Source organism: Acomys russatus, chromosome 1 (genome assembly GCF_903995435.1).
Source record: "Acomys russatus chromosome 1, mAcoRus1.1, whole genome shotgun sequence".
NCBI classification, from domain to species: Eukaryota; Metazoa; Chordata; class Mammalia; order Rodentia; family Muridae; genus Acomys; species Acomys russatus.
In genome coordinates, this window is record NC_067137.1 from 100,537,303 (window position 1) to 100,553,004 (window position 15,702).

The window sequence follows — 15,702 nt, forward strand, 5'->3', positions numbered from 1 at the left end:
TCGTCATCCCCTGGCCATGCCCAGCAGTCTCATCAGTATGTGATCATACAAAATGACCTCACTGTTTTTTTCCCCTGCCCTAGTTTGTACCTTGAAGCTACACCACTAAACTCTACACTGGCCGTGTAATTTTAAATTGGTAGGATAAATTTCCAGCAAACCCAATGTTTTAATGTCTGAAATCAGTTACCCCCAAGTCTTCTCCTTAGTCAGACACTGATGTACAGCTCTGCCTTCTTTTGGTACCATTTAGTCATTCAGCAATTAGCCTACAATTTAAGCAATTCAGAAGCACTATGGTTGAAAGAAAAAGGAAAGGCTTAAAGTCTAAGCTTCACTCGCCCAGGCTTTTGGTCTTTATTGCAAGAAGGTGATTTAGACGTGTCCTTTCAAAACACGATATTCCAAACTCTGAAACTGGAGCATCAGAGGCCACATGTGGCATTATCAGGTGATAAATTGGAAGGTTCCTCTCAGAAAGTGCTGATTCTTTTGGCATAGCATTAGGTAAACTGGGTAGGTTTTATACTCAATACCATGTTAACCGCTGATGAAATTAAAACCACCACCTAATCTTTAATTCTTAAAATGTAGTTTAGGCTCTTCACTTACTCTACACATCAATTATTACGGGCACAGATCTCACTGGGAAGCTCAGGCACTACAACTTTGAAAAGCATCGTGCTTTAGGTATTTGTATAAAGAAAATATGATGAACTGTTAGGAGCTGTATTTGCAACATTTCCCAAATATCTGACTAACAAAACACTACCGAACCCAAGTCCTCTCCGGGAAACATAAAATGCACACAGTATTTTTTTTTTAAAGCCTAGAATGTTGAAGGTACCTCTTCAAGGGGGAAAAAAAATCTATCTGATCTAAAATGACTTAAAATTAAACTATAAATACAGTAGGGAGAGCGGGGACCAAAACGATGCTGTATTTCTGGCCTACTTCCCACTACAAACAAAGACAGTACACCCTAGCTGTTAAAGCAAAACACTCGGGTCTGTGAAAGCAACCTCCCGGCTCCGGAGCGAAATTTCAGCGTGAAGGGAAAATAGAAATAAGCTGCGCTCCGCATGCGGGCGCCTCTCGCCTCGGGAGCACGCACCTCCCAGCCCCGCGCTCAGCAGCTCTCACTATTTAAAGCCGGATCTGGTGTTTAAATGGAGAGGCGGTGACGTAGGCCTGAAAAGCACCTTCCCATCCTGGCAGAGTCTATATTAGAGAGCGGCAATGGCTCTATATAAACAGGGCAGCCAAAGGGAGGAGGACCACAAGGCGCAGGCACTGAAAAGCAGGGTAAGAGGCCGCAGCCATGATGGATCGACCCGAGTCGCCAACGGTACGGTTGTCGGGCGGCCGCAGGCTGCCCTGCGGCGTTTGGGACCGGGGGAAAAAAAGCGAAACGAAAATCAAAACAAAAAAGCGTGTTTTATTGTCATAATTAAAAAAAAACAAACAAACAAGAGTTGGGGTGGCCTAGTGATCACATTGCGTTGGTGACTCTTGAAAAGGTTATTTTTATGTGACTGCTTTTTGCAAACCTACGTGATCGCAAGTAACCAAAAAAAAGGGAGCAGCGGGAAGTAGGCAAATTTCGAGGCGAAAGCGGGGACACTTGAGCCACTCACTGTAGGCTTTGTTTGTTCTGGTGCTTTTGCTAGTGGAAGATACCACGGGGGTTTTGCTTCCCCTTCGCCATTTTACCCACTGGGGAGGAACCGAGATAAGTGCTTGCCAACCTTTGGGTTTTTTTTCTTTTTCTTTTTTTTTTTTTTTTCCTTGGAGGATTAGTAAAACCGGCCCCAGTGCAGGCTTCCCAAGCACCACCTCCAGAGAGCCCCCGAAGGCACGCCCGGCCTCGGAGGCGTCCGAGAGGCTCTCCAGGCGCGAGGCTCGACCCGCGGCCACTCGGGGGCTGGCCGGGTCCGGGCCCCGCATGCGGTTGCCGCCCGCCTGTCCGCATCCCGGGGGTCGACAGCCAGGGCCCAACGGCCTGCGTGGCCCGCCCCGCGGCGCTCCCGGCCCCGCCGCCCTCCGCCCGCCAGCCCGCGGCGCCCCCTCCCCCGCCCGGCCAGGCCCGCGGCGGTGGAGGGCGGAGGGGACCGGGTCGGGAGCGCCGCCTCGCCCGGGCCCGCCCCCGCCCTCCCCGGCCGTTGCCTGCCGCCGGAACCTTCGCAGCCCCCGCCGGCCACCGCACCACGTCCTTACCACGGTGTTTGTGTTTGCCGAGTTCGCCATTTCCACACACAACACAAACAAGAGGGAACGAGATTTAAAAAAAAAAAAAAAAAAAAAAGAACAATTTTTAAAAATTAAAAAAAATAAAGACTCAGAACCGGAGGGTGACCCAAGTCACCCGCAAGAGTGGGGCAGAAAATTCTCAACAAAACCGACCGTGGAAGAGTAAGAGGCGGGAGACCAGGAGGAGGGGGGCACTCCTCCCGCAGCTAAAAACCTCGAGACTCTCCTTAAAGGAAAAAAAAAAAATGGGAAAGAAAAAAAAAGCCACGACCCCTTAGGGGGTTAGGGGGCGTCACCCGCTCCCCACTCGGCGCCGAGGAGGGAAACCAACACCGGTCACCGCTCCCCGCGCCGCCGCTGCCGCCACCGGCTGCAGCTCCAGCCGTCCGGTCCGCCTGCTTCTCCCCTTTATATAGCGAGCCAAGAAGCTGCGCGAGCCGCCGCCGTCGCTGCCGCGGAGAGACAGGGCGGAGGGAGGGAGGGGCGGAAAGGGCGGGGGCAGCCGGGGGCGGGGCCGAGCGCGAGACACCGCGAGAAGCCGCGTGCGCACGCGCGCCGGGGCGTCGCTAGGTCCCGGTTGACACTGAGTGGGCGGGGCCCGCGGGCCTGGAGTAAAGGCGCGCCACCGCCTTTTCTCAAGTCTCGCGTGATCACGTGGTCGGCACCCTGGCGGAAGCGTTCCGGGGGCGGTGCGCCGGGAGGCGTTGACCAGACGGCGTTAGCTGGATGGGGACGGTTCATAGAGACCCCAGAGTTCGGGGTTACCTAGCACTGCTTGTGGTGGGCGGCCAGCCGACCTGGTGGGGCGCAGAAATGGGGTAGCCTTGGAGGCTACCCGGCTCTCTTGAGGATGGCTGCGGAGGAACGGCGCGTCACGTGGTGCGGTTTCCGGAGCCCGCGCGCGCTGGGGCTTGGGACAGTTTTAAATGCGGAGTCATGTTTTTGATTCGTGAGCTGAGGTCGGACGATGAGGGAAGTTCGCGCCTCTTGAAAAGGATAGACCTCGAGAAGTTGCGCTTAAGTCTAAAGGAGATGAGAGCTTTGTGCTCGCTGTATCTACGTTGGAGGATTTAGGAATTCCTGAAGGCGTCTTGAGCTGTTTGACTCTATAAAGCTAGACCATAAAGTGGTTTGGCCAAAGGACTCCCAAAGATTCAGCCTCCTCCAACTCGGGCACTTTAAATGACTTCTTAGGGTAGTAGGGATGACGGAAAAAAGAAAACGAACTTGGATACAACTATTAGACTGGACTACCCGAAAGATTTTACTGTTTTGGTAATGTTACCAAAGTACTGTAATTTGCATATTGCCCTGCACAGAGTGACTAACCACATCTGAAACCCATGGCCTTGACTCACCAACTTGCCTGGCCTGCCACTTAAAAGAGATCCTGCAGAGTCGGTATCTCGGAGTGCAACTCATTAGGAGTTTGACCTGTTGACATCCGAGCAAATCCTGCCGTTGTATCAGTATTTCATGGAACAGACTAGAGTGCAGTGGGCAGAATTACAGTGCCACTTTTCCTGGTACTAGGAATTTGGAGACTAATGTGGACCCATGAAGTTTATATTAAAAAAGCAAAGCCAATCAATCATCATTCTATGCCAGAGATAGAGACTATCAAAGGTTAGCAGAGCAAGGAAAGGATACAGCCTGTCTCATATGACCTCAGGGAAAGGGTTTAGAGAAAACATGCCGTGACTATTGAAAAGTTGGGCTTGATAAGCATCTCTTAAGAGATTGCTGGGGGTGCAGTCAAGACACGATTTCTCTGTGTAGCCCTAGCTTTCCTGTAACTCAGATCTGCCTGCCTCTGCTTCCTCAGTGCTAGGATCAAAGGTGTGCCCCCTCATTTTTATTCTTATTTTTTTCTTTTGAGACAGCCTACATAAGCAAGTTTCAGGACAATATAGAGACCATGTACAACTTGCTGGTCTTGAACTCAAAGAGATCCACAGCCCTCTACCTCTGGAGTACTGGGATTAAAGGCGTGTGCTGCAACATCTGACCACTAAATACTCAACAGTGCCTCAGCAGTTCTCTGCACAGCTTTGTCTGGTCTGGAGCACTAGAAAATGATTCAGAGAACATACGTGTTACTGGTATTGAGGTTGTGATCCAATCAACATATTTAACAACTAGCATGAACAGTGAAGAGACCCTTGCCCAGTGAGCCTCACTCGGCTGTTTTGCGAGTCTGTATGCGTTCGTTCTAGGAACATTTTACACCTAGTTTCTCTTCTTGCCATTTGGTATTCCTAACTAAATGATTGGGTCTTTTGCCATCAGTTAAGGTTAAGACCACTGAAGACAGAACGTGGAAGACTTCTTCTCTGCAGAGGTAGTCTTCGTAGGAGATTGATGAAATCTATGTTGTTGGGTCTGATTTGTGAAACCAGTGTCAATTGGATTTTTTTTAAGGATTCCTAGAAGGACTTGAGAGATGGCTCAGCAGTTAGAATGCTTGCTGCTCTGTGTAATGACTGAATTTGTTTCCTAGCACTTGCATCAGGAGTCTGAACCGCCACTACTCCAGCTCTTTCAGAACTTGTACACAAAGGATAAACAATAAACTTTCAGAAAAAGACAATACCATTAGACCGGTGGGGGCTCTTTCCATGGCTATACGGTTTAGATGGCAGCAATGCCTACACTTGAGTCACATTTTCCCCCAGGACTCTCCTCCTCTCCAGTGCCCATGTGCCTGACTTCTAAAAAAAACCACCATGGAGCCAGGCAGTGGTGGCACACGCCTTTAATCCCAGCACTTGGGAGGCAGAGGCAGGCGAATCGCTGTCTGAGTCCAGGGCAGCCAAGGCTACACAGAGAAACCCTGTCTTGAAAAACCAAAAAAACCAAACAAACAAAAACAAAACAAAACACCACACACACACAAAACAAAAAAAACCCCACCATGGATTCCATTACAGTCTATTCCTTCGAACTCTGATTAGCTGTAATAACCCTGCAGTTAGTGTGTGTGTGTGTTTCAGATATTTTCTGATCTTGTATCAGAATTCTGGAACTTAACATGTGGAACCTCTAGCCAGAAAAACACAAGCAAAACTGTATCATATTTAAGTTATTCTTATCTGACTCTCCCCTTTTTTGTCTAGAGCTTGAAAAACTTCTAATTTAATAGCTGTTTGAGACATGCTTGATTTCCCATTTCTGAGGGTTTTTTTTTTTTATGTAGATAAATAGCGCCATTAAAAAAATAATTAGCTTTCTCTAACTTCAAACTCTTTTATTTAGGCAGATAAAAATACCTATATAAACCAGGGATAGTGGGCACACCATTAATCTCAGGCAGAGGCAAAAGGGTCTCTGAGTTCCAGGACAGCCAGGATTGTTCTCAAACAGAAAAACAATGCAAAACAAAAGCAAACGTGTATATTCTAGAGAATCAAGACCTCCAAATTGGCTCAGATGAACCTTACCTAGTCTACAGGTCGAAATGCTAATCTCTTGTCAACGTGGGAGAGAAGAAATACACACACCTTTGATCCCAGCACGGCAGAGACAGGAGGATCTTTGTGAGTTCAAGGCCAGCCTGGTCTACAGAGTAAGTCCAGGACAGCCAGGGCTATTACACAGATAAACCCTACTCAGAAAACAAAACAAAACAAAAGGAAAGAAATGCAGATACAAGATACAGAGCAGAATTCTCTAGTACTGAATTGTAAGAATCATGATGAGCTGGGTGTGGTGGGGCAAGCCTTTAATCCCAGAACTCAGAGGATACAGAGATGGTCAGATCTCTGTGAGCTGCAGACCAACCTAGTCTACAGAGGGATTGCCAGGATAGCCAGGGCTGTTGCACAGAAAAACCCTCTCTGGAAAAACCAACAGAAAAATGATCCATAATTCTTTTCCTGTCTTTGAAGAGGCCTAGAAGAAGTCAACCTAGAAGCAATGGGTACACTTAGTACCTAGATTGTGTGTGGTATTTCACGGCCAGTGCTCTTGAGAAACTTCTGATTCTGAGTCACGAGCAGGGAATGCCTTTCTTAAAACAAGAACAAAACCTCAATTTTTTATTTTATAAAATATGTATCTTGGGCCGGGCGTGGTGCTGCACACCTTTAATCCCAGCACTTGGGAGGCAGAGGCAGGCGGATTGCTGTGAGTTCAAGGCCAAGCTGGTCTACAAAGCGAGTTCAGGACAGCCAAGGTTACACAGAGAAACCCTGTCTCGAAAAACAAAAACAACACAAAAGTATCTTGAGGAGCTTCAAATGACCAATCCAGTGACATTGAGTAACATTTGTTTCTGATTATGATCTTGAACTATTTTTCAGTAATAGGAATCAAGATTGCTTGGAGACAGCATGCAGACAGCATCACCAGTCCCCCCCACCCCCGCACCAAAAAAAGACCTAATCCATCAAAGACCATAGGTCTGGAGAAATCTTTTAAAGTAATAGCCTTGTTTTTTGGCTTCTGTATTTCAACTTTTAGTAGGTTGTTTTTGTTAAGGGAAGTGTGACAAACCAGGATAAAGTATTTGAACTTAAAACTCACCCTGAAAAAGACTAGAGGCTATACTGGGATCCCAAACACCTAGTGTAATTGCCAGCAGGATAATAAGGATTTTCCATTGGCTTAAACTCATATCTGAGTAGTCTTCTCTGGAGGGTACCCTACAACAACTCCATAAACGGTACAAGATAAATACTTCTTTAGGAACCCAGCATGTAACTCAGTTGGTAGAAACAAAGTACACATCAAGCTCTGGGTTCCAGCCCCAGCACTACCTAAGACTGGCCATCATGCTGTGAGTCTGCTATCTCAACAACTGGGGAAGTGGCAAAAGCATCAAAAGTTCAACATCCTCCTTGGCTACATAAGTTCACGTCCAGCCTGAGTTACGTGAAACTTTGTTTCAAAAAAAAAGAAAAAAAAAAATCCTCAATTATTGCTCCAGTTATTACATCCAAACCAACTGTGGGATATCTTTTCCTACTGACAAACAAAAAGGAAAACTAACTCCTACCGTGACAAAGTACTACTCATTAAGTAGTTTAAACAAGAATTTATTTTTTTTATGCCTCTGGAAACTAACATTCTGAAACTTAGGTGTTGGCAGGTCCAGATAGCCCGGACACTGGAAAGAATCTGGTAACGGTTAACCGCCTTGTCTGGGCGAATGAATGTCCAGATAAGTAATAAAACATCATGAGTGTGTCTGTAAGGTGTACTGTGGTTCGGATATATTCCGGGCACTTGGCTGCCAACAGATGGAGTTTTAGTAAGTGATTGGATTCTCCAGACTTTGGTCTAATGAGCCGATTATTCTCTTGATGAAGTAACATGATGTATGATTGGGGGTTGGTGAAAAGTAGGGAATGGGGCCTATTTAGGATGCCCTTAAGGTTTTGCCTCTTACTCTATTTCTCAGTCCTGTGAATCTGGACCTGGTCTTATACTATTGGCGCCTGAGATTTTCCAAGGCCTACATGCATGTTGGATAGATAACAACCACTTGTAACTCCAGCTTCGTCACACACACAATACACACACACACACACACACACACACACACACACACACACACACACACACACACGACAGACACATATCTACATATAAACAAAAATAACACATTTAAAAGAGACAAACAAAGGAGAGCAAACTGACGAGGAGGAGAAATAAATGGCCATAAGGGTAGAAGTTTGAGTGATACAGCTAAAATCATACTGAAGAATTTAAGAATGAATTGGTGTGAGCTCTGAATTTGTTTTTCAAATAATGCAAAAGCAGATATAAGGATAGGTATAAATGAAGGAAGTTTGACCACTGTTGAACATTGTTAAATGTAAATCCTGGTAGCCGGGCATGGTGGCACACACTTGTAATCTCAGCACTCGGGGAAGTAGGAGCAAGTTGGTCTCTGTTAGTTCAAGGCCAGCCTGGTCTACAAAGTGAGTACAGCACAGCCAGGGCTATACAAGGAAACCCTGTCTCAAAAATATAAACAAAAAAACAAAAAGTAAATTCAGGGTAAAATGGGTTTCAGTACACTATTTCAAACCTTTTCTTTTTTTTTTAAGTTATTTTTATATAACTTTGTTTTCCTGTTTCTCTCTTAACCAGTGTTTTTGAGTTAGGATCTCTCTATTATATAGTCTTGGCTGTCCTGGAACTCGCTGTGTAGACCAGGCTGACCTCAGACTCACAGAGACCCTCCTGCCTTTTCCTCTCAAGTGCTGGGATTAAAGGAACATACCACCACACTGGCTCTTTTTCTTATTTTCTAAAACTTTTCATTAAAAATATATTAAAATTAAAGGGCTAGCCAAGTATGGTGGTATATACCTTTAACCCCAGAATTTAGGAGGCAAAGACAGGAGAAGCTCTCTGTGTTTCTTTTTAAATTATTTTTTTTATTCACTTTACATCCTGGTCTTAGCTCCATTCTTTATCTCCTCCCAGTCCCTAACTACCTCCCTCTCCCCGATTCTCCCTCCCTTATTCCTCAGAAAAGAGGAGCACCTTAGTTCATCAAGTCACATCAGGACTGAGCATGTCTTCTTCCCCTGTGGCCTGGCACAGCAGTCCCATAGGGACCACAGTCATCAAAAATCTGGCATCAGAGTCCATATCAGAGACATACCCCGGCTTACCTTACTAGGGGACACATATGAAGCCTGAGGTTCCCATTGGCTACATCTGTGTAGGGGGCCTAGGTCCAGTCCATGGATGGTCCTTGGTTGATGCTTCAGTCTCAGCAGGCCCCTAGGGGCCCTGGTTCGTTGTCTCTGTTGGTCTTCTTGTGGAGCTCCTTTTCTCCTGCTACCCACATTTCCATAAGACTCCTACACATCACCCAGTGTTTGGCTGTAAGACTCTACATTTGTTTTGAACCACTGCTGGGTAGAACCTCTCAGAGGACAACTCTGCCAGGCTCCTTTTTGAAAGTATAGTGTCAGGGGTTGGCTCTCTCAATCTCTGCTCTTTCTGCTCTATCTTTATCCCTGCACATCCTGAAGACAGGGTAAATTTTGGGTTGATGCTTTTGTGGCTGGGTTGATGTGTCCCTCTCTCTACTAGGAGTCTTGTCTAGTTAGAGGGTGTCCTCTTCAGTCACTATGGCCCTTGCTACTGGGAGTCTCTGGCCATCTTACCAAAAGCAATCTACAGATTCAATGCAATCTCCATAAAAATTCCAGCACAATTCTTTATGGAACTTGAAAGAACAATTCTAAACTTCATATGGAAAAAAAAAAAAAAAAAAAAAAAAAAAAAAAAAAAAAACAAGAATAGCTAAAACAATCCTGTACAATAAAAGAACTTATAGAGGTATCTCTATCCCTGACTTCAAGCTATTCTACAGAGCAATAGTAATAAAAGCTGTATGGTAATGACACAGAAATAGACTGGTTGATCAATGGAATCAAATCAAAGACCCAGAAAGAAACCCACACATCTATGGACAATAGATTTTTGACAAAGGATCCAAGTCTATACAATGAAAAAAAATGGCATCTTTAACAAATGATGCTAGTCTAACTGGATGTCTAAATGTAGAAAATGCAAACAGATCCATATCTACCACCATGTACAAAAACTAAGTCCAAGTGAATCAAAGACCTCAACATAACCCCAGATACACTAAATCTATTAGAAGAGAAAGTGGGGACGAGTCTTGAACTCATTGGCACAAGAGACAACTTCCTCAAGAGAACACTAACAGCTCAGGCTCTAAGACCAACAATTAATAAATGGGACCTCTGGAAACTGAAAAGCTTCTGTAGGGCAAAATTCCTGCCAATGAATGAAACAGCAGTCTACAGATTGGGAAAAGATCTTCACCGATCCTATATCTAACAAAGGGCTAACATCCAAAATATGTAAAGAACTCAAAACATTAAACACTAGCAAACAAAATAACCCAATTAAAAAGTGGGGAACAGCCAGGCGTGGTGGTGCATGTCTTTAATCTCAGCACTTGGGAGGCAGAGGCAGGCGGATCGCTGTGAGTTCAAGGCCAGCCTGGTCTACAAAGTGAGTCAGGGACAGCCAAGGCTCCCGGTACGGCCAAGGCTGGGAAACAGAGAGAGGTGGCTCTCTAGTCTAGTCAAAACATTGAGTTCCAAGGACTATGTGGGTAGGCAGCCACATAGACACACATGTATAATATATGGAAAAAAATAAGTTTGCAGAGCTAGAGATATCTGTTCAGCAGTTAAGAGCACTTGCTGCTCTTGCAGTGGACTGGGGTTCAGTTCTCTGCACCCACAGGGGTTCTCACAACTGTACATAATTCCAGTTCCAGGGGATCTGACAATGTCTTCTGGGCTCGGAGGGTACTGCATACACATGGTACACTTAAATATATGCATGCAAAACACTCATGTACATAAACTAAATTGTTTTTTTTTAGATAACTAAAATGTTTATAAATAAACCCAGTGAAACATTATTTTAGCATTGGTAGTAGCTCCATATTTACACTTTTTTTTTAGATTTATTTATTTATTATGTATACAGTGCTCTGCATGAATGTACCCCTGCAGGCCAGAAGAGGGCCTGCATTACATTACAGATGGTTGTGAGTCACCATGTGGTTGCTGGGAATTGAACTCAGGACCTCTGGAAGAGCAGTCGGTGCTCTTAACCTCTGAGCCATCTCTCCAGCCCCCATGTTTTCACTTTTATCTTCCAGACTTGGTGGAAATTCCCAAGAAATCCTGGCATTGTAGTATAAACATAACCACCACTAAATATCATGTTTAATTACATTGATTTTTCTTTATATCTAATTTCAGTGTCTCAGCTTTATAGGCCTGCTCTTGAATCGCAAGTGTGGTGGATTAGGAGAGGTAAAACAGGTGATAATTAGGGTGCCTGTGCAGATGTCTATATGAAAATATTGTTCTAGTTGTCAAGCGATCTTTGGCTTGCCTGCCAACCTTTCCCTTGTATGTGTTTGCTTTTCACTTGAGCAGGTAATACAGGTGACAAAAGGATAAAAAGTGATTATTTATTCTCAACTTGCTACAGTCTTCTGTACTTGAGACAGAGTCTAGTGATATTCCTTATGTGGAGTTTAACAGTATATAACAGAATACTATATATAAAGAAGATATTTCTTTGAGAGAGGTCTCACTACTTAGCCAAAGCTAGCTTGGGCATGCTTGATCATTCCGCCTCTGCCTTCCAAATATTGTGCCTACACACATAAATTCCCACAACCATGTTACATATTCAACCTTTTTTTTTTCTTTTTGGTTTTTCGAGACAGGATTTCTCTGTGTATCACTTGCTGTCCTGGAACTCTCTATGTAGACCAGACTTTCCTCAAACTCAGAGAGCTGCCTGCCTCTGCATTCTGAATGCTGGGATTAAAGATGTGTACCACTACCACCTGGCTTATATTCTAATTTTTAAAAAGTACATTATAGCAAGGAAATGGCATCTATAATATACAAACTAGATATTGGAGAATTATTATTATAGCTTCGGTATCCATTATCCAAGGTGCTTGGGGCCAGAAGTATTTTTGGATGTTTCTACGTTTATAGAATGAACTATCTTGAGGATGGGAGCCAAGACTAAACACAAAATTAATTTGTTTCATACATACCTTGTTCACACAGCCTGAAGGTAAGTAACTTCCTACAGTACTTCTAATGTGCCTATCCTCTGAGGGTGGTCCTTCGTGAGGTTAGGCACAGAGTTCTCTCCCACCATCATCATTCCAACGCTCAAAAAAAAACTTTTAATTTTGGATCATTTCCATTTTAATTATTTAATTAATTAATATATAAGCATGGTCTTAGTATGCAGCCCAGGCTGGTATAAAACTCAGAATCTTCCTATGTCAGACTTATGTATTCTAGGATTATAGATATTTATTTATCACCAGGCTCAGAGAGTCTTCAGATTTTTACATTAGGGATGGCCAGGCTGCCCTAAAGCTAGAAATAGTGTATGTTAGTTATTTTTTTCTTATTTGGCAAAATACCTAACAAATGCCATGTAAGGGAAAGGGGATGTGGTAGTTTGAATAAGAATGGCCCCCATAGGTTCATATATTAGGATGCTCCGGAAGCAGCATTGTTTGAAAGGATTAGAAAGTGTGGCCTTGTTGGAGGGAGCGTTGTCACTGGGGTGGACGTTGAGGTTTCAAAAGCCCAAGTCAGGCCCTGTGGCCTCTCTTCTTGGTGCCTGCATGCAGATCTGGATGTAGAATTCCCACCCCCTTCTCCAGCACCGTGTCAGCCTGCAGCCACCGTGCTTCCCGCCATGCTGATAACGAACCAAACCTCTGAAGCTGTTAGCAAGGCCCAATTGAATGCTTTCCTTTATAAGACTTGCTATGGTCGTGGTGTCCCTCCACAGCAATAGAACACTGACTAAGGCAAAGGGCTTGTTTTGGTCACAGGTTGAGGGGTTACAGCCTGTCACTGTGGAAAATGCATGGTAGAAGGAGCATGAGGTGATTGGTCCCATTGTGCCCACGGTAGTACAGAAGCAGACGTTAGGGTTCGCCTGACCTCCTCCTCTTTGACCCTTGACTCAGTGTTGATCCCACCAGTGGGGTAGTATCACCCATACTCTCAGGGTATATGTTCCCCCAGTTATACCTAGCTGGGAGCTCCCTCAAAGACACATCTGTGCTATATTTACCAGGTAATTCTGAATGCAGTCAAGATGATTAGCCAGCACATGTGGGTCACTGCTCTCCAAAATTATTTTCCTGTGGAAATAACAGTTCTAAGTAGAAGTGGTAAAGAGTTTAAAAACAGAGGCAGAAAACTCATTGTCTTAGACACAGTCTAACAGCACTCAGGAGAAAAAGGCGTGAGGGTCTTTTCAAATTTGACACCAGCTCGGTCTATATAGGAAGTTCCAAGACATCCAGGACTGATTTAAATTAAATTTAAAAAATTTAAAAGTAGCTGGGTGTGGTGGCGCACACCTGTAACCCCAGCACTCAGAGAATCAGAGGCAAGAGGATCATGTGAATTCAAGGCCATCCTGGTCTACATGGTGAGTTGTAGGCCAACCAAGGTTACAAGACACCATCTCAAAAAACAAAAAACAAAAAAACCAAACCAAACAAACAAACAAAAAACAGACAAAAAAAGTCTTTGTTAAATGATTTCAATAGCTGATTTTCTCTGCTTCTGTGTCAGTCAAAAGCCTTCACATTCCTGTTTTGAAAAGCAATTTCTCAATTACTGAATTTGGCAAAAAGGGATCATGCTCTAGTGAGATGCTTTCTAATGGAAAACGTTGCCATCTAAGTCTGCTATAAATTGTAAATGCTTTCATCAAACAAGAAAAAAGGATGGTCATTTTTAATGATAGAAAGTTAGGAAGGAGAATTCATTTTTATTTTATTTAATGCACCAATGGCATATCTCCAACTATGGAAACAGAAAGATAAATTGTGACAATGCCAATGCTGATGTTCAGTAATTGGAAGAGAAAGTGTAGATTGGAAAAAAGCCCACTCTTGCAAGTTCCTAGGAACGTATGCTCCAGAGAGAAATGAGTTCAAGCATTGTCCTCCTCCTACGGGCAAATTACTTAATCTATAAAATGACATTCAGTAATATTACTTTGGAGAGTCATGTGAGGATTAAGAGACAACTCCCCAGAACCCCTTGTATGGTGCTTGGCACAAAGTGGATCTTCAGGAGATGTTAGCAACACCGGCAATATTGATAGCATAGAATATTAAAGGGGGACACTGGAGAGATGGCTCAGTGGTTAAGAGTATTTGCTGTTCTTCCAGCGGACCTGCGTTTGACTCCCAGTACCCATAATTGCCCATAACTCTCAGTTCTAGGGGCTCTCACATCCTCTTCTGCCCTCCAGGGTCACCTGCACTAATATTTGCATACCATGACATAATAAAAACCAAAATAAATCTTAAAAAAAAAAGAATATTAAAGGGTGAATTCTACATTGTCTTTATCTAGATCTCATTGAGCGTTGGAGTAGAACAAACATTGGGAAATTAGGGCACGGTTGTAACCCAGACTACTGATAAGGCACAGATACCTACTTTACAAATGCATGCATCTTTCCATTTGTTGAATGAGAACCAGAAAAGAGAACAATTGCAAGTTTGAAATGAAACAGACATCTCACTCCAAGCTAGTGTATTTCCCGCTTTTTTGAGGCAAATCATTTGAGTATCTGATCTCTCTGCTCATCAGTTGAAAATCGTCACCTGGTTTTCCGGGATGGCTCAACTTGTTTAAAACAAGATTCTTTATATATCAACCTTTAGATAAGAGATACCACTGCTCACTTCTCAAGTGCAAATTGTACTACTCTTTTTCAATAGCTGTTAAAGTAAACGATGGGTTCCCACCCCACCCCACCCCCGCCAGCACAGGACCTCAGGTATATTGTATTATAATATGTGAGGTAAATGGCATATTCAGTAGTGTCACTTGGCCATGGGATGGCAAAATATGCTTTGAACCCAGAAAAAAACCACAGGGCCCTGAAAATACAATGACTGGAAACATTTCATGTTTCTAGTCTCTGTGGTGAAATGTGCTGATAACAATGGCTTCATTTTCAAAGCATAGAATTCCACACATATTTGCTTCCAAATTCTCTCTAATTTCTTTCCCAGACAGTCAGGTCTAAATCCCTTCTTTCTAACTCTTTTTCCTTTCCCCTCCACTGACTTTCAACTTCCCTCTCTTTTTTTCTTCAACCCCTGTGTTCTTAGTTTTATACATTTGGAAAGTGATAGTATTTGGCACATAATTGTTATATATTTTCTTTAGACAGGTGATCTCTATGAGATCAAGGCCAGCCAGGTATACAAACTGAGTTCTAGGACAGCCAGGGCTCTTGACAGATAAACCCTGTCCTGAAAAAACTAAAAGAAATAAAATATAGTTTATGAATATATTTTATATCTAATTATCATTAAATTATTGTATAGGCTGAGCATTCATGGCACATGTACTCCAGAGGCAAAGGCAAACAGATCTCTGAGTTTGAGGCCAGCCTGGTCTACATAGTGAGTTCCAGAACAGCTAGGCCTACACAGAGAAACCCTGTCTCAAAAAAACTAGAAAAAGTTATATTCATTCAATAAAACAAAATATAAAAATTTGAGACAGGTCTCATGGATCTCAGGCTGGCTTTGAGCTCACTGCGTAGCCACAGGTGACTTTGAACCCTGATATTTTTGCCTCTGCCTCTTCAGAGTGCTAGGATTCCAGGCACTCTGATTTTTCACTCAACAAGTGTTCTAGGCCACAGCACCTTAAACTGTGGATTGTGAGCCTGTTTCGGGCTGCATAACTGAAGGTGGGGTATCCTGAAACGCGTGGCCAAAATAAAAAGTCTCTGAATTCACAATGACCAAGAATTAATTAAAAAGCAAATAGGTAAGGACTCTGAGGGGTCTCTAGTTGCGTTCGCTTGTGACATGTCATGTGATTTCACCACATGCTTGGTTCTGAAGAC

At 43.8% G+C, this 15,702-nt stretch overlaps 1 protein-coding gene across 1 annotated transcript in view; it reads right to left on the reverse strand.

Moving 5' to 3' along the window:
• The window catches only part of Gtf2a1 (general transcription factor IIA subunit 1), a 32,287-nt gene extending 29,588 nt beyond the window's left edge, over positions 1-2,699 (reverse strand). Inside the window, exon 1 of the mRNA XM_051150133.1 lies at positions 2,218-2,699. Coding sequence (XP_051006090.1) covers positions 2,218-2,247 — 30 coding nt within the window. The 5' untranslated portion in view covers positions 2,248-2,699. The remainder of the gene's footprint in view (positions 1-2,217) is intronic.
• Between the last annotated feature and the right edge of the window lie 13,003 nt (positions 2,700-15,702).